The sequence below is a fragment of the Phoxinus phoxinus genome (assembly GCF_949152265.1).
Source record: "Phoxinus phoxinus genome assembly, chromosome: 18".
NCBI lineage: Eukaryota > Metazoa > Chordata > Actinopteri > Cypriniformes > Leuciscidae > Phoxinus > Phoxinus phoxinus.
Window position 1 is genome coordinate 15,266,331 of NC_136893.1, and position 20,225 is coordinate 15,286,555.

General features: G+C 36.6%; 1 protein-coding gene and 1 long non-coding RNA gene across 2 annotated transcripts; one reads left to right on the forward strand and one right to left on the reverse strand.

Moving 5' to 3' along the window:
- The first annotated feature begins 3,406 nt into the window (after positions 1-3,406).
- Positions 3,407-16,320, forward strand: lrrc38a (leucine rich repeat containing 38a). The gene is made up of 3 exons (XM_079589666.1): positions 3,407-3,561; positions 3,798-5,241; positions 15,229-16,320. The coding sequence occupies exons 2-3, from the start codon at positions 4,614-4,616 to the stop codon at positions 15,471-15,473; spliced, it is 873 nt and encodes a 290-aa protein (XP_079445792.1). The 5' UTR covers positions 3,407-3,561; positions 3,798-4,613; the 3' UTR covers positions 15,474-16,320.
- LOC306986439 lies at positions 8,478-9,505 on the reverse strand. Its single transcript, XR_013794977.1, has 3 exons — positions 9,436-9,505; positions 9,066-9,174; positions 8,478-8,724 (listed from the first exon to the last, which is right to left on the reverse strand). It is a non-coding gene; the product is annotated as an uncharacterized lncRNA (long non-coding RNA).
- Positions 16,321-20,225: the final 3,905 nt, after the last annotated feature.

Consider the following 20,225-nt stretch of genomic DNA (forward strand, 5'->3'; position numbering starts at 1 on the left):
AAGCTCTAATTCTTTTTTCTTTTTTTTTGTAAGAACTGTTGGATGTTTGAAAAACTATTATCTAACACAAAATTAGCATGAACGACAGACAGTACCTGGTTTCCAACACTTTAAATGTCCCTGTCTCCTCTTAAAAATGTGATTTGTCCTGTCCCGTTCATTTTCAGGCCTTGTTTTGTACCCTATTTGTAGAAGTTTTGCTGTCCACATGAAAATTAAGTTCTTCTCATACTGTCAAAAAAATCCAAGGTCACTTTGACAGTATGAGCTTGGCGTAAGTGAAAAGGCTTCACTGACCATGCTTGGACAGATTTATTTTTCTTTACACATTAAATATCACAACATAATCAGTATTATTGTAAAATACTTTGCAAAATACATGCTTGCTTGTTTGTTGTTTTCAGTATACAGTGTTGGTTAATAAGCAGTTACATTTCTAATCTGTTGCTCTTCCCGGAGCTCGGCACATTTGTAACCCACAATAGTTGTTGAGTTGACACTTTGACACCCTCTCTTTTAAAGTGAATGTGCTTCCTATCAACTTGTTCACTGGTCTTCCACGTCTAAACACTTTTCACATGTATAGAGATACTCTTGTTTATTATCTGAATCTCATGTATTTTTGTTGGGCAACCTTCTATATGTAAAATCTAAAACTGAAGGGACAATGTTTTGTAAGGTGCATTAATTCATATTACGAAACCATTTCTTATTCTCCTTTTGAGTTAAATTTAATCAATTCATTGAAGCTCCGGGCATCAACTTCATAAAGGGAATTAAAAGAAAGATGTATTTCAGGCTCAGTGGACTGTCATTGTGTTTTTTTCTTTTCTTTAAATGTCATTACCATTACTTGAGAACAGTATTGGAAAGGTTGTATGAAAAGAATGTACATATGTTAATATATTAGAAAATACCTTCATGTATATCTTTTCTTTTTTTTCATCCTCTATTCGATAAAAGATCAATTTCTTTGTGAATATATGACTGTGGATTATGCCATGTACACGCATACAATACAATAGTATGCACACACTTTCATTGGTATTAATCTTCATACACGTGCTCACACACACACACACACACTGTACTGTCCACCATGACCACTGTGAGTGAAGCAGGAGGCTCTGGATTTTGTATAAATTGTACATGTGAATGATGTTACAGTTGAAAAATTTGTAGTATTGCTATTGGTTTATTTTCTATGAAAGAACATTTGTGACCCGTTATGTTTTTCTTCAATAAAATATGGAGCAAGGGTCAGTGTCATGAGTCATGTGGTAATTGTGCTCTTGAAAAAAAGTGTCTAAATTATTTATTCGTGATTGTGTTGTGGATTTTGTTCTTCTCCAGCCCACCAGAGGGAGCTTTAGGCTGCGAAATAAGATCAAGGTATGTTGACGTGCTTTTGAGAAGTATTTTGTAGACATGTTTAGCAGCACAAATACTGGAGATCACAAAATGTTTAATATTTCATCAGATCTTATCATCTGAATGTTTGATTTCATGCTGTCCAGGATTAATGTTTTTGTATTTATTTCATAACTTTGTTAGACAGATGGCTTTTTGTCCAAAGTACCATCTGCATATTTCTCTTGGATTAATGTGCTTCTTTAGATGTTGCTCAGATATCCTATTATATCTCGAAATGCCACTATAAATGACGATAAATAAATGAAGATGACTAACTTGTCTTGCTGTTTTCCCCTATATCTTTTAATTTTCCGTGCAGTTCATTTGGAAAGTGTTCTCTACTGGCATCTAAACTCATCCCTCAAAAGCCATTGGCATTTGACCTGCTCTGCCAGTGAAACTGAAGACTTGTGCCTCCCAATCTTGTTTTGATGACCTACTCTTCCACCCAGAAGCTGAACACATGTGAATAAGCTTCTTCAGTGGTAGTATTAGAAAGATTTCGGCTGTGATTTTGGGGTGCTACTGTGTAGAGCCTGAATTCAGACCATAGGTGTCCATTTTCAGTAATTGTTTATTCTTTTTTTCAGGTGATTTGTGAACAGTATCCGACTGATGGTAGACATTGGGAGTGTTCTGGAAACCTTTCTTTTTCAACTCCATTTGGTGATGCTAGTGATTCTAAAAGTTTTAGGTGGCTTACATCTATTTTGCACTCGGAGTCATGACAAATAGGGGTCAAGTAAAGACGCATCAATGGCTAATCTTTGAAACATGATCAAACTGTGCCAGGCCCATCTGATTAGTGTAGTATCACCTTGTTGGCTGCAGTGAAAACAGTGTTTATTTAATACCATGGAATTAGCCACCAACAAACCACACCAAAAGTACAATGAAATATTAATCCTGTAATCTGTACTAAATACGTGGTCGTCTTATTTTACATATACCACAGTGCACTTATATCAACATTAATTGAATTTGTCAGTACTGTTGTGATTGAAAGTGCTTTAATGATATGGCCCAGATTCGTTGATCCCTTGTAGTTAGGACGTCCATGCTGTGCATTCAAGTGGGTGTCCCAGTTTCCGAGACATTCATATTTTGTGACTATTGGTGCTTTTTTTCCAACTCAGACTATTATTTATTTTGTGGCCAGTTGTCTCAACATTGCAAAGGTTCAGCGGGGCTGATAGAATCTTGCTCTTGGGTATGTTGGTGAGGATCATGTGGAGTGAGAGCCCAGAATGCACCTGGAAGAAAAGTGTGTCGCCATGTCCTCAGCCGAGGCTGACAGGTGCTCTTTTTGGGGCCGCTGGCACGCAGTCTTCTTTCCGTGTGTGAATGTGTATATGGGATTATCTCATCTTTCTCTTTAAAGACCCTGGTGAGAGAATCCAAGCTGGATGATCTTCTCCACTAAGCCCGGTCATGCACCCTCCTTGACGATTGATAGTTTGGTTCTGTAAAATGAGATTGAATCAGCTCTGCCAAAGCAAGTCACACTGATTTATCGACATTTTATTGTCTTGCATGCGAGTTCATTTTTTTGATCACAGTAAGTAGCATTGTGTCCTTTCCAGTTGTGTCCTTTCCTGTTGTGTCCCACCCAAAAGCCAACTGTGTCACACAGTATGTTGCTCATGATATTTATAATTTATTCATATGCCAGACGTTAATTGTAAAAGGAAAATCTGCATGGCTTTTCTGACACTTCCATATGCCCTACTGAGAAGATATCCTGAACCTACTGTACCTTCCTTTTCACTAATGAACCTGACATTTGTTTCTTTTACAGGGACACTGGAGGAAGTAACATTTCAGACTAGTTGATATTTTTCAAAGATGTGCCACATAAAAAAGGTCAAAGGCAAGTCCTTTTTTTTCCGTTGATGCCTGCCTGAAAGGTTAAGGTTACAATATGACCTATGGGAGTATTGTGTAATTCCATTGGGCTGTGCCATGCCATTCTCCAGTGCATGTGATGTAAGAGGAAAGCTGTCTGTGGTCACAGCATGTGTTCTGTTTGCCTGGAGATTTACAGCAGCACAGGAGTAAACATGAATTAAGAACACTGAGCGACAAAAATAAACAGCAGCTGGAAAAGCGATGAGTAATGACCGCTTTCATGAACGCACTGGAGAAGAGGTACTGTCCAAATCTTTTTGTATTCCCCTCGATTCATGTAAAATGTGGATGTTTTGAAAGCTTTGAGATTTTTTAGGACAGCCATTCCATTCAGGATATAAACAAGTGTTGATTGTAGTCTGCAGCTGTGACTAAAGAAGGTTTGCATGCAATTTCTGATTTGCAGCATGCAATAGAAGGCAATGATGTTCTCCATTGAGGTTCACACAGTTATTCACACCATCTCTCACTTTCAGGGCAGAAATCTGTATGCGCACAGCCCCATGTTAATCGTCACAAGCATCACCATGGCAATGGAGACAGAATATGAAATAAGACACTACGCAGACTGAATCAAAGGACAATAAAAAAAAAGAAACCGAACGTGATTAAATGCAAAAACTGTTGCCAACAAGTCATTAGCTGTTTATCCAGGGTGGAAGAAGACTTGCAACCACAGCCTTGGGTCAAATGTGTTATTGGCACCACAATTAAAATGTCACCCAATCAAGAACAGAAGCAAATGGACCAAGATACAGATCAGCACATAGTGTACATTTGAATTAAAGAACCAGAATTCCCTTCTGACTGTGGGTAAACCGAGTGGTCTACACCTCCCCTTCCGTCGTCACATTCCCCTCCCCTCTCCATGCCCCCAGTGCTTCGCAGTCTCTAGTTCACTCGTCTCTATTTACCTCTTTGCTAATCCCTCACATCGCGCGCTCTCTCTCTCTTCCACACATTCTCTCGATCGCTGTCTCTCCTCCCCTTTCAAGCTCAGAGCCAGCGGGCTGCCACACGACCCACACTGCCTGCTACATGATCTGGAAAACAGAGCTCCGTGTCTTTGTAGCCACTTGCTGCTGCTCAAGCCTTGGTAGATTGCAATCTAGGAGACAAGGAAAGATGCCTTCGCGACAACCCTGACTCCTGTCATCTTCAGATGCGCCCCTGTCCCCTTTCCTAGTATCTTGCCCCCTGACCCTTTACCCCATCCCCTCTCCTCTACCCCTCTCCAAACCTCCCTCACTTAATCCCCCCCAATCTCCTCCTCACCTCGCACCCTCTTGACAATGTTCTCATGTGTTCGTTGGCTTCAGCCTTTCCTTGCCTTGCTATCCTCTACCTTGTTGACTTGGGGGTATAACTGCCCATCTAGCTGCTTGTGTCCGGACCATCACACCGTGGACTGCACAGGTCAAGGACTCACCCGTCTTCCAGACTCTATCCCTTTGGACATACGGAGACTCCTTCTGTCTGACAACTGGATTTCCTGGATCCCTTCTGATTTCCTGGTTCTCTACAGTGATTTGGTCTACCTGGATCTGAGAAATAACTCCCTAACGAGCCTGGAGCCTGGGACTCTGAGTACATCCTCCAGACTGGTCTATCTAGACCTGGGGAGCAACAACTTGACTGAGATACCCTCGGGAACTTTTGGGGAGTCCCGTAGTCTGATCAAGCTACGGCTGGGGAACAATCCATATTTGAATATGATCAGCGAGGACGCCTTCTTCGGCCTCACCTCTTTACGAGAGCTCGAGCTGGAGAGGAATGCCCTCTCTGGCCTGGACGTCGAGGTGTTGAGCCAGTTACCTTCCTTGCGGATGATACGCCTGGAAGGGAACCCCTGGGTATGCAATTGCAACTTTGCCAAACTCTTCCTGTGGCTGTTAGAAAATCGTCACAAGCTTCCAACTGGTAAGCTTCTTAAATCTTGCTTTCGTGATCTACATCCATCTGCATGCAATAATGTCATACTAGTTTTTCTAATAAACACTAGAAACCTTTTCAATCACTTGAACCCTTCACATCGTGTGGTGGTTCACCTGTGGAAGATTCAAATGGTCAATAACACTAAGGGTGAGAAGTGAGAAGATCTATTTTCTTACTAGGTCATGCATTGGGGGTGAACTGATTTTGTTTGGGATAGAGACAGACTTTAGGTGATCACTAGAATATGCAAAATATTCTTGTGCATAATTCATGAAACATATGCCACACAACATGTTCCCTAATTTTTATCTGTCTTGTTCTTTTGGTTGATGTTAATTTGAGTGGTAACTAAAGGAAAAAAATTAGGGAACTGTACCCTCTTGTATACAGTATCCGTTAGCCATTAGGTCACTTACCACTAGTCTAAGTTTAAGGTCAAGACTGCTACATCATGAATGCATGGGCCGCACTGTCCCTTAGAAGCACAGGTCACTTTTCTCCCCCTGTGTCTGTTTAAGAGACCAATGTCACATTAAGTTGCATGTTACAAACATGTCAATATAAATAAAATATTGTTTTGGTCACACATACATTTATATATTGTATACACTGTAAAAAATAATTCCGTAAAAAAACGGAAAATGTACTGGCAGAAAATTACCAGGACATTTTCCGTTAAATTACGGACAGTTCCTTCACCTCTAAAACGGAAAATTCTGTATATTAACAGTACATTTTCTGTACTATTAACGGATAATCCTTATACAGAAATTTATATATTTATAGAAATTTTATACCATATATTTTGGTAGCAAATAATTCAAGAACAATATATACAAATTGAACATGGTTTATTTTTGTACAAATATTCATGTAAACATTCTTAAATGCATTCAATGAGTAAAGATATATACATATAAATATATATGACAAATGAAACAATGTACAAAGACCCATTAAAAAGTGCTTGTATTGTGGAATAAGTTTAGACATTAAACAAACAAGAGACAGAATTAAAAAAAGAAAACATGAGCAGGTACTTGCACAATATTGGTGTTGCACCAAATAGCTCACAAAATTCTTTGAAAAAAAACTTAATTAACTGTGAAAGTCAAGATTCAAAACATTTTCAAATGCAATACAATACAAATACAATACAGAAAGAAACAAAAGGAATACGAATACAGTTCTGCTGCTTTTATCATTAAAAATAGCTTTAGACTTAGTCAATAGTAGAGTGAAATGTTAGTGTTAATGCCATTTTTCTGTAAGAGAACACCATATTCCTTAAAGTGTTAGTTCACCAAAAAATTAAATTGTCATTAATTACTCACGCTCATGTTGTTCCACGTCCCACAAGACTTCCATTCGTCTCCATAACAAAAATTAAGATATTTTTGAGGAAATCGGAGAGATTTCTGTCCCTCCATTGACATCTTACGCAACTACCAATTTCAAGGTTCAGAAAGGTATACAGACATAAATGTAATCCATGTGACTCCAGTGGTTTAACCTCAAATTTATGAAATAAATGTGCACAAATGTTTTGTGTGAAGAACAAAAATACACATCTTTTCTCACAAAATATAGATCGCTGACACGATCACAAGAGCGTGCATGTGTGCTGCTGACCCAGCAGGGCGAGAATGCATGGGTGAGAACACAAGCCACTTTTATCCTCGTGTGAATGTATCAAAATATTGTGACAAAAGACCATTTGTTTTTTTTTCTACACACAAAGCATTTGGATCGCTTTTTTGGGGGGGTTAAACCAATGAAAATACATAGATTACACCGTGTTCTAACTACACGCAACACACGATAAAAGGTATATTTTCCATGTCAATCTAAGTTTTTGTCCTAACCAGTGACGATTCTATTTTAGAAACGGTTTCTATTTTTCTGCGACATTGCAGCTGGAACACTACAAAAAAAACCTGTCAACTCATTGTGAACAAACAAGTGTATTCTATGACAAAGATTGTTTCAGTCACTCAGTTGTTTAAATGGTGTAATATTTATTAATTTGATTATGTACTTATCAATTTCATTGTGACTGCTGTGCCAAGAGAACCTGTCCACACACTGTTCTGATTGGCTGTGGTTTTTAATTGTTTTTGTCGCTTTACATGGTCACGACGCATTTGGTGTGGACAGAAAAACAGCTTGTTGCTAGAATCTTATCGCATCTGGTTAGGACACCATGTTACTTTAATGATGTCTTTACTACCTTTCTGGAGCTTGAAAGTGGTAGTTGCGTAAGCTGTCAACAGAGGAAGAGAAAGCTCTCAGATTTCATAAAAAAAAATCGTCATTTTTGTTCTGAAGATGAACTAAAGTCTTGCAGGGTTGGAACATCAGGAGGGCGAGTAATAAATGACATTATTTTAATTTTGGAGTGAACAACTTCCGTGAAAAACTTTCCTTCTTCGTTATGTTCAGTTAAAGGTCCATTTTGAGATTTGACAAAAGCTTAAAGGGATAGTTCACTTTAAAATTAAATTTTGGTATGTTTTATCTTACCTGAAGTGCATCCAAGATGTAGGTGTCTTTGTCTCCGCAGTAGTTTCAATTTTGATATTTTTAGGTCAAACCGTTCTTGTCTGTCAGTCATATAATGCAGGTATATAGGCACTGTCTCCAAAAGCATGCAGAGAAAAGTCCACATTAAAAAACTCCCCATCGTAAGTGCACATTGATGGCCTAAGACACGAAACAAGCGGTTTGTGTGATAAAAAGAACAGTATTTATATCGTTTTTATCTCTTTTACACAACGACGTCCAGGCGATCTGTTTACTTAGTCTGCGTAAGCGCCGGAAGGCGAAGTGATCTCTTGCGCGTGGACGTCACTCATTGTTTACACCAGAACCTATGCACAGAACAGAGATAGTAGGTAGGACGGCTAATATAAATGGTACTAGTTTGCACTTATCCGGGATGTTTAAACAAATGTAAAAAAATACATTTACGCAAGCTCGCGCGAACTCATCCGGGAGATCACTTCCGGAGCTTTACGGCGCTTACGCAGACTACGTAAACAGATCGCCTGGACGTGGTTGTGTAAAAGAGATAAAAACGATATAAATACGGTTCGTTTTATCACACAAACCGCTTGTTTCGTGTCTTAGGCCATCAATGTGCACTTACGATGGGGCATTTTTTAATTTGGACTTTTCTCTGCATGCTTTTGGAGACAGTGCCTATAGACCTGCATTATATGACTGACAGACAAGAATGGTTTGACCTAAAAATATCAAAATTGAAACTACTGCGGAGACAAAGACACCTACATCTTGGATGCACTTCAGGTAAGCTAAAACACACCAAAATGTAATTTCAAAGTGAACTATCCCTTTAAACTTTACATGGATTTTCAGTTGTTCATACAGGAACTTCAGCAGTCTTGGAGGAATGTGTAGACGTTTGGTTTCCTTCATCTCAGCCTTTTCGACCTTCATTCAGGATTTCTGCACAGGAAAGTTGCATATGAAGAAAAAAATATATATGTTTTTAGCTACACACGAAATTAAATGAAGGAAATTGAACTACAAAATATCATGCAGACCAGGTTGAGGTTGAAAAATAATCGTACAGTATTTTACGTTCGTTAAATTATCAACTGCCATCCCTAATTCTTTCAAATTCAAACACTGTATTAAATGCTAAGACTTCTGTTTCCAGTGGACTCCAATTGCATGTTATGTTAGCTTGTCTGCTCAACTATACCTTATATGTTTCATTATTTTCAATTATAAACAGTAACAACAACATGCTCTATAAATAATTTCATTAAAAATGTGTTGCTTACCTTTATGAACTCCAGGATAAGTGCCATTTTGTAGCTCACTGCCTCAATAGGGTAGGAGATGTGGTCAATATTAACTTATTGAATGACAGCAATCCTGAAAGCCCATCACCTTAAACAAATAAGATATTACAAAATGAAAAAACTTACACGACCACTTCAGAAAACCGCTCCAAAAACAGTTGTTTAAATCTTCCTTATAAAACGCTTTTCTACTGACCTATAAAGCGTAAAAATCTTTGAAGGGGCTATTCAGCAACCAACTTTTTCTATAAACATTTTTCCTCAGACTTTAAATTTAAATGTGTTTTGCCAATATTGAGTACTCATAATGATTAATAATAATAAAATACTAATAAAACAAAATACAAACCCATAAGGAGCATGCAGGGTGGTGCTTGGGATGCACAGTAACTTAACTTACATCAGGAAAGTCCTGTCAATAGATAAGAAAACAACAGAAACTATGAAACAAACTATAATAAAGTATAATAGCAGTCATGTTAAATGTAAATTATTCTTTCAAGATCATTATTAGGGGTTTAAAGTCATATGTGTCGTGTGTGTATAATGCCTGTGTGTCGTCTAAAACAAAAACAAGACAATAAAAAGTCTAACGTAAACATAACATTAACTAGGGTTGCCACCCGTCCCTTAAAATACGGAATCGTCCCGTATTTACAAGTAAGATGATGCGTCCCGTATCAAATCAATAAGGGACGCGATTTGTCCCGTATTTTACATTAGGCCCACATATAGTTGAATAAAAACATAAGGATTTTGCAGTATGGATAATACTAATAGCAAATATAAAGAAATCAATTTCTTAGTAGAGAAGCTCATTGCGTGATTGCATTTTAGCGTCTTTGTTTCTATAGCGACTGAGTCTCGTGAACATGCGCTGTAAACGTTTTTTAACCCCTCGTGCGCTGTTCGGGTCTTTGACCCCAAATGACGTTTGCTGAAATAAATAAAACATTATATTTGTCCAAATGATGTGAGACTTTGCACGGTTGACAACACTTTCTACATCTACAAAAAAAAATTAAATAAATTTGAATAATATCTGTTTTTTATGTTAGTGTGGGGGGGAAAAGTCACACTTGTGTTGTTTCAACAAAATGTCATTTTGAAACATAATAGTTATTTTTTTTAGGATTTATAGTTTTAGGAGGATTTATTATATATTTTTTTACTTTAGGCTATATAAATAAATATTTTTTAAACAAAAACAGTAAAAAAAAAAAAAGTTAAATTCACTTTATAAAAGACCCACATTTCTAACGTTCATGGATATAGATAATTTGACATGGTTTAGTGTAAGATTTTTGCCCATCTTTTGGAAAATGCTGTTTTAAAAGTAAAGAAATTATCACTTTAGTAGATGGCTGCAGAGCTACACCATTTCCTATTTGACTAAAATACATATTTTCAATAGCTTTTAGTTGGATTCATATCTACATATTATGAAATCACAATTATAACAATAAAAATGACTTTGTCAAAGTTGAGCATTGGGGGGGGGGTGAATGGGTGTCCCTTATTTTGCCACACTGAAGGTGGCAACCCTAACATTAACATACCTCATTTGGAAGAAAACGTGGTGTTTTCCTTTATCCAGCTGTACTGCATCTTCACACACAGACTTCACGTTGTATCTTCATGCCTTTTAAATCAAGTCTTAAATGGCCTTTTCTTTTCTCGACGATTTTATCTGGTAGCTTTTGTTTGAAGCCATTAAACTGCTCCAAAAACACGAGTAACGTTACTGCACTTCATTCTGGTTAACGGGTGCGCTCGGCACGAAATAAACCGCATCACCGACCAAATAAAAGCCAATAAACCAGTTACAACGAGGACACTATAACACATACAACCAGGGGAACTTCCACGAGTGTGAAATAAATATTTCAATGTGTGACGATAAGCATAAAATGATAAACGCGACGGCTCCGACATTCATTTGCCTAACAAGCCGGGTGGCAACCAAATAACATTACGTAAACAGCTTATTTGACTCTTAGCTAAATATAATTTTCGGTTTTTACCACAGAAGTGTCAGAATAACTTCCACACATCCGAAATCCGACTTTATAAAGCAACGTTGGCCGCGGTCATCTACGTGTGTAATGGCGCTTGCGTCTCAAACTTTTCGCGCCGATCAGGTTCTAGTTCCCACAATGCAACGCGTAATTCAAAATACGGGTAAAAGTCCTGTAAAAGACAAATACGGAAAATTCCTTTAAATTAATATGGTACATTGTACCGTATTTTTACGGAATTTTTTTACAGTGTACTGTTGGAAACTTAACCAAATATTATGCCCATTTGAGAAACATTACTTTCTTAAATCATAGTTATCCTCATATATGTGAATCTTTCTGATAGGATTAAAAGATTTGCTTAATATTCAGACTATTTGAAGTTTATTTGAATAATTCTGTAGCTTATGATTTGAAGCAGGAGTCTGAGATCATATATGACTGTATTGTTTTTACATATTTTATGCTTGTAACTAATAAAGCAGTTCATTTTCAAAGTAATAATATTAACTCAGTTCTATTTGTAAACAATAACCTTTCACCCATTCACAAATGTTTGCAGTCTATTGACCTTGCACAATCTTTTATGAACAACACATTTGTTAACTGACTTGTGGGTATTCACTTTGTGTTTACTACTACTTTAAATCCTTATGCATCTATTTAAAAAAACAAAATATTTAATTAATATTTCTTGAGGGATCTTTTCTTCAAAGAATGTAGTCTACACAATATCCCAAAGTAATCTTGTCTTACCATTTATGTTCATTTAAATCGTGTAATTACATTTTGTATTGATGAACAAGTGCAGAGAAGAACCAGAGGAGTCTATATTGATTAAAATGTGCCAAGCTGTTTTAAACAGTCCAGATATTATATATTTATATGCATACATTTGGCAGACACTTTTACCGAAATTAACATTGCATTCAAGGTATACATTTTATCAATTCATGCATTTCTTGACAATTAACCATAACCGTGGTGTTATGTACTGCAGCTACATAAGGATATAAATGCTGAGGGGTTCGATTGAAGGAGAGAAAAAAAACGATAATTTTTTATTGTAATTCTAATAAAAATGACACCACCATAATGTAGTCTTTAATTTAGATAGTCTAGTTTAAACTCCCTTACAGTGTTGTAATTCTTGCACTTGGGTATGGATGAACACGTTACATCCATTATTCAACCCGACATTGAATCTGATACTGATGATAGCACACCTCGGGCACACTTTCAGTTGCCTGGTAATTTGATATTCAGGTGGATAATCAAGAGCAAGAACCAAGATTTCCACCAAAATGTAAGCCATGCGTGTAGTGACATCCACATATGTGACAGACGCACACACAACTCTTTAAACCACCCTCAAAGGTCAACAGACAAAGCCTGAGAGGTTACCACAAAATATAATATCACAATGAAGTGAACAAGTTATGTATTTACCACAAGATAACACATGCACAGTTATAGCAAAAAAGGATGGAATTTTTCCGGCTCATGTAGCCTATAGGATGTTGAGCACACTAATCAAATGTATTGAATTAATTCAGTGTAATCTGAACGGAGAGACCAAATGATAATGAGATTCATATATTCAGCTTTATTACACCAGAGGTGAAGCTTTGATTCATTTCATTGTTGCGAACACAAGAACATGGCTCGCGTTACACATATGTGGTGACAGCAGGCAATACGACACTAGTCGGCTGACTGAGCTTGTGGCCGCTGTGAGAATTTTCTAAATGGGTAAAAAGCATGTGCTGCACGCGTGTTAGTCATTTGTGATTTTCGCTTTGGGGATCTCCAGTGTAAAACACTGAAGCTCTAGCATGATGAAACGTCAGATGAGCTCTTAGAGATGCAAACGGCCACGTGACAGACTCAACAAAGGAGGCTGAGGTCACTGAATCCCCTGCATGTGGAAAACCCCTTCTGGATGGAGTGACTCATCCACACTTACTGCCTCACACATTTGATGATGATGATGATGTCAACTGACTTTGGCCAATGACATACAAACATGGTGACATTGTATTATGACATGAACGGTTATATATCGATGAGAATGGCATTTCTTTTATTTTAATTTAAAATTTCATTTTCTCTCTCTCTCTCTCTCTCTCGCGCTCTCTCTCGCTCTCTCTGAATCACAAGGGGTTTTGAGCGTGAACGCAATTAAAGGAGAGCTGGGGCTGTGTTGTGTCTGTCTGTCAGCGTGGCTGTATTACGTAGGCGATGTTCCGCTTTAAATCTGTCATCTGGTGTCCGCTGATCACACGGCTGAAAGGAGATTAAAACTCCCTCTGTGAAAATCCAAATACAAACCAACAAGGAAAATTTCACAAATGTTTCCCATAAAGAGAGGGGAGGGGAGCGGGGGATTGGAAAGCAGCCCATCTCACATCTTATCATGCCGTTATGTAATGGGAGTTTTCTGAGTCATATCTGCCGTGTTTTTGCTAGATACAAACATTTCCAAATAATAATACCACTATGCTACAGTATATGGCATATTTCTGTATATCCTATGATTATATCATAATATGTTGATTTCTGTAACATTAGCCCTCTTCATGTAGTCTTATTTCCTATAGATCACGTGTATACTATTTTTGTGTGGGAACAAAGATTTGGCATTAGTAGCCTAATGATATTAAGATTTTTATTTAGATAATTTGCAGAGGCCTTCGAGTTTATGTTGTGGCTAGGTTTTCAATAAATATATATTTTTTTTACTTGATCTCAAACAGATTTGAGCACTTTGTGCAACCATGAACTTGGAAAACAACCTTTTTTGTAGGTGTAGCTTACCCATCATAAAAGCACTTAGGCTAAATGAAATACTGTTATATGTTATTACACATTCATATAGCCTTGAGTGTGTGTGTGTGTGTGTGTGTGCGTGTGCGTGCGTGCGTGTGTGTGTGCGTGTGTGTTAATGAAGTCCGCTTGCTCATTTATTATCCTTTGAAGCGATACACTGTCTGAATATGTGACCATCAAATGGCATTTAAAGAGCTGAACAAAGAGAAATTAAATGGGGTTTTAAATGGGACATATAAACTGAAACGGGCAGTAAAATTAAATAATAAGTTTAAAAACAGCTGACCTGTCTTTAAATTATCGATACAGTTCATTAAATATTTTTAAAAGAATATATACTCACTAAGACTGCATTTATTTAATAAAAATGCTGTAAAACAGTTATATTTTGAAATATTAAACTGTTATATTAATATTTGATATTAATATCTATATTCTAATATTTAATATTAAAATCTCAATTTGATATATTTTTTAACTATAATTTATTCCTGTGATGCATTTTTGAATTTTCACAGTGTAATGTTTGTACATTTTCGTGCAAATTGGCTTTCATTCGATCATAATTATGATGTAATGGATGGTTGATATTTTTTAAAATTGAACTTTGTTCAAACTTTGATAATGTTTGTGCATGATATTGTGCAGCTGAGGAAGCTTGTGACATTAGTGAACTGACATGTGAGCTGGTTCGGAAACTCAAACAAGTCCGGTAACTGAACACTGGTCATGCGAGACCAAACTAAATGTTCCATGGACTCTTCACCTAAAGATTCACTGTACCTTTTTTTTCAAGGCATTTCTTTTTTTTAAAGCTGTCATATAATGAGAAATGACATTCATTTTAAGAATATAAAAATATACTGTATATTGTATCATTCTAAATTTCCTCCCTATAGTCCAATAACACAAAAATAACACAATATCAAAAAAACAAATAGCCTAACTAAGCTTGTCTGAGTGGGGGGCCTGGTAAACCCTACATTATGGGGACAAAATGTCCCCACAAAGATGGCAATATCCATAAAAAACATTGTCCCCATGAGATTTTTTTTTTTATCTGCATGGAGTGTGCTTTTTTTTTTTAAGCAGCATCTGAAGTCAGTTATTGTCCTGCCTCATGTCCGTTGCTAAACTGTATACAATGTTAAAGACATTCAGGTCTGGGCTGGGGCGGGGAGCATTAAAACCATTAATAATGTTTATGTGTGTATGTATCTGTGTATGTATCTATCTAAAGTGAAGTGGAATAAATTTTGGATAATTTTTTTCCTCTCCGTCTGTCTCTTTTACAGGGTTAGAGGGTATGGAGTGCTCTCTTCCAGTGGACGGGCGGCAGGTGTCCCTCAGTGAGCTTTCTGAGGACAGTTTCCGGGAGTGTCGGGGATTGCTGACTCTCACTGATTATCTTATAGTGATTTTCTCTGGAATTTGTATTTCAGTGGCAGCCATTATTGCCAGTTTCTTTTTGGCTTCCACTATCCACTGTTTCCAGCGACTCAAATCCAAAAGGACAGATGAAGAGGAGGCAGAGGAATGAGGCGACTTACTGGACAGAATGGAAGTTACAAATTACCCATAATTCAACACAGGGAAAACCAAGGGTTTGGATAAAGGCGTGAATCACCTTATTTCCATGACAAAAGAACCCTGTATTAGGCCCCTGTGCAACTAAGGTGAGGCTGCTGTCTCGCATCTCGTGATTCACAACCTTCATCCGTGTTGCTTGCGAGAAGCATCATATTTATATACTTGAACACCAATGATTGAATTGAGCCTTAAGACTAAAACTGTTCCTGAACATGCAGTATGAAACCACTGTCTCATGCCCCTGTATTCAAAAGTAATCAGCATTATATTTTGACATCAGACAGCAACAATGGTCTTTTTATGAGATGTGCGAGTTAGTATTTTCTACATGAGTTATTTTTGGTATTGTGTACATGAATCTTGCTCTGTTGTAGTAAGGTTTAGCTACTTGCACTTTAAAGTACAGAAGACATTGCACACAATCCCAGTGAGCCATACTGTAAGCCCTTTTTCATAAACCATAATGGTACTTATCACCAAAGAATTAACATAAAATGAGCATACATTGTAATGTAAATGTTTTTCATGAGAAGGGTTCAAAACACAATTATAAATATTGTAAGACATGTTTGGCTGTTGTCTGTAACTTACAACAACTTCATAAATGTCATACTCTTAATATAGTAGGTACAGATGGGTCAAAATTATATATCAAGAAAATCAAGGTATTTTAAAGACTAAATTAAAAGGGAACTTTTTGTCTTTCATTTTATGTCAATTCTGTCTAGTTAATTCTTTCCTTTTTTAATTTATGTTACGACTAAATAAACATTGACGCCAAAGTGTTTGAAATGATTACTATCATGTCTTAATCTTTTTTTTTTTTAGCATATATAACTGACTCCATTTCTGATAACTTAATTGTAATGGTATGAAGAAAACGCAGAAGGACGATTGACTCCCATTTAAACCATACAGAGATACGCACCAGCACAAAACATCAACACAAGATCATGAACAGAAGATAACTAAGGGTTTAAATACACAGTGGATGATGAGGAACAGGTGAGAGATGAAACAATGAAACAATGAATCACTATGACAACCAAGCAAACAAACTTAACAGGAAAGGTAAACTATTAGCAAAACGGAAAATAGTCCCAACACAGACCAAAACAGTGACTATATTATTTCATTCCATTATACACTTGTTTTTTTTTAGAGCTCAAATCATTATTTTCTATAAAATCTCCTCTTCATACTGTCTTAAGCCGAAGCAGTCCTGCTTTCTGCCACCAAAATAACAGCAAGTTCCTGCAGGTGCAACCAATGACATGATATATCATTCCTCCTTTTCCTTTGACCCAGAAAGTCCTGGAAGCTTTCAAAGTGCAAAGCAAACAATGGAGCAAATGCAGTTCCTTTATGTAATCTCATTTTGCATCTACTGCACATAGAATTTAGTTTTTTTAGGTTGATGCTGGGGGATGTTTTTTTTTCACAATGAAAGCTTCTAAAATCAAGCTTAATATATTTGCTGTGGGTGTCAGCTATCATGACTGAGCAACAGTGACGTTTGAGTTCTGCAGCGTCATTAATGAAACCGACGAGATATAGTAGACTCCACTATCATCCCTTGAGATGGAGATGAGAGAGGATGGAAAACATGTGTGTGCTCATTTCTCCCCACTCATTTTCTAGGCGAAGTTGAAAAGTTGAATGAGACAGAGGGAAGAATTTGTCAAAATGAGGCTACGATTCTCCAACATCCAGATCTTCTTGTTGCTATGGTTACGTGTCTGTGGGCCAGTTGAGTTGAATTCAGACACCGCTACTGAGGATGGGTTTTGAATATTTGACTAATCATGTCCTATCCCTTGCCATTGCTCAGTTCCTCTCCTCAAAATTGCCTTGATTTATAGCATGTCCATCTTCTGTGTTTGTATTAACGTTATGGAACTAACATTCCTGTGTTTTTCCTTACTGTTTGATCCTTTCCTTAGTTTGATTAGGATGGCCATTCTTTAGAAGAGAAATAACAAAAATAAATATTAATAATAATAATAATTATTATTAAAAATAAATATTAATGCGCAGTCACATATTTTAGTAGGCCTATTCATCATAAATTAGGAATCATTCAAAAGCTTACGAATCATTGATTCGCATTACGAATCATTGATTCGCATTACGAATCATTGATTCGCATTACGAATCAAATTGGTCGTTGCGTTACCATTAAAATGGTGCCCGGCGGCGGTGTCAGGTTTCATAGTACAAATTTGATTTACTTATTAACTTTACTGTCAAAACCTTGACAAAACACATATCGTCGGAAAGGTCTGAGTCTCAAGGTTCCATATTTTGTGACTGTTTTGTGATAAAATTTAAATTTGGCCAGAAATATATTAATTTGTTACAGGAGAATAAATAGGCTAAATAAAAATCAATGAAATGTGGGTGACACCCGGTGGCTAAACAAAATCTCATAGGAACTTACATTTTTGTGATATCAACTTCAAATTTGGAAGACAACTTGGTTAGACATAATGGCTTTGATGTTATAATAATGTTGTAGTAAAAATTATTAAAAATATATATATATTTTGTAGGGTTTTGTAGAGTGGAGTGAATGGGTGCCGTCAACTGTCTGGTTACCAACATTCTTCAAAATAACTTATTACAACCGAAGAAAGAAATTCATATAGGTTTGGAACAAATTGATTGATTTTTTGAGTGAACTATCCCTTTAAAGGAACACGCCAACCTTTTGGGACTTTAGCTTATTCACCATATACCCCAGACTTAGATAAGTCCATACTGTACATACCCTTCTCATCTCCGTGCGTGCTGTAACTCTATCTGACGCACCCACCGCTAGCCTAGCTTAGCACAAAGACTGGAGGTAAATGGCTCCAGCTAGCATACTGCTCCCAATAAGTGACAAAATAACGCCAACATTTTCCTATTTACATGTTGTGATTTATAGTCACAGCGTGTACAAATAACAAGGTTACATGAGACACAGCCATCTTCTAACCATGTACATATTGGGAACTTTATTCTCAGAAGGCGAAGCACTGCTACTTCTGCGTAGTGATTGGCTCGCAGCCCCGTGGTAAATCCGTCAGAGTTACGGCACGCATGGAGGTGAAAAGGATATGTATGGACTCTGGGGGATATGGTGAATAAGTCCCAAAACGTCGGCGTGTTTCTTTAAGACTATACCAAAATGCAACTTTTTATTTTAACTGAATGCAACTTGCACGGACATATCTTAAAATATATCAGTGCAATTATTTTGTCTCAAGATGCACACCAGTAATGTTTTTTTTCCTATGCAAATTTAAAAGATACTTAAATGTCCTAATTTAACTAAGCCCTGGCTTAATTTAAGCACTGTCTGTGAAACTAGGCCTAAAACTCATAAATTATTTCTATCAATTCAATTTTAAAGGGTGAGGGACAAAGGTTAGAACAGCATGTCTTATGAACACGAAGGCATATGTAGGTATGAAGGTATGTGTCAACTTGTTTACTTGAACAGGGGCCAAGATTGTTTTACATTCAGGGCAAATGAAACTGATCCTCCAACTGTCCACTCAACCAATGGTGGACTATGACCTGAGAACGAAATCCTTTACAGATCCCTGAAAACAAGAGCAACATGACCCTGCATCCTGAGCCTCTTCACTATTACTGACACTGATGCTGGTCAGTTTACAATGATGAGTGTGATTACAGCAAAGCAACAAAAAAAAAAAAGGTCTGTCAATACTGGGTAAAAGGGGGGGGGGGGAATACATCTTAATCATTTTATGTGGTTTCTAAATCCATTGCCAAGTTTAAAATATATATTATAAAAGTATAATATATATATATATACAAAAAAAAGAATGCAAAATGCAGATAATAAAATACAACTAATGATATAATTGTGCACTTAGTTTTCTACTTTTTATATGCTACTAACTTACAGGGAACGAGAAAACTCGTTGCATATCTTTATCATAATCCAATGTTCAATGTACACTCTGACTAATTAATGTATTTTGGTATTGTCATAACCAGCTAACCAGTACAGGTTGCATCCCGAATCCTCATTGTTGCTTGTATGCAGTTAATAGTATGTTTGCATCTCATAAAGTAGATATATTGTTTGATATATATTTTTAAGATATTCCCCAAAAATTGCCAAATAGATTTTATATAAATATAAGATATTTATATAAATATATTTTTGATAATTTTTTTGTCATATACAGTATATATTATCCATATATTCATTTATAATTGTTCTCTGTATTAACTCTATCTTTGAATTCAGGTACTCATGTATTAACCTCAGATATATTCAAGTTTCATTATCTATGTTTAGCGTATTTTATTCTATTCCAGTTTATCAACGTTTAATTCTCATGCATTTCCTAATATTATGTTATTCATGTACTCACGTGTTTATATACTTTAAGAAATATATCTTTGTTACTTCTGCTTTCTGTTAGATATTGGATGCATTCCAATGACTGAATGAGAATTGACAGTATTCCAGGTATTTGGTATTTGAATGGTATTTGAAAAATGCTTGCTTTGCTGTCTTTGTTCTGAAGGTGTCAAAACCACAACAGGTATATCTATTTTGTCTATTTTTGCAGCTGTAACATTTGACTGGGTCAACACCGACCAAGCTGCTACACCAACGTCTGACATAATGGATAGACCACTTGACATTTTCATATCTGATTTAAGCACAGGTATAGGA

What these genes read in the sequence shown, in the direction of transcription:
- lrrc38a (XM_079589666.1), top strand. Translation starts at nt 4,614, where the DNA reads ATGTTCTCATGTGTTCGTTGGCTTCAGCCTTTCCTTGCCTTGCTATCC. An exon ending in TCGTCACAAGCTTCCAACTG is followed by an intron (nt 5,242 to 15,228) that starts GTAAGCTTCTTA and finishes TCTCTTTTACAG; the next exon opens with GGTTAGAGGGTATGGAGTGC.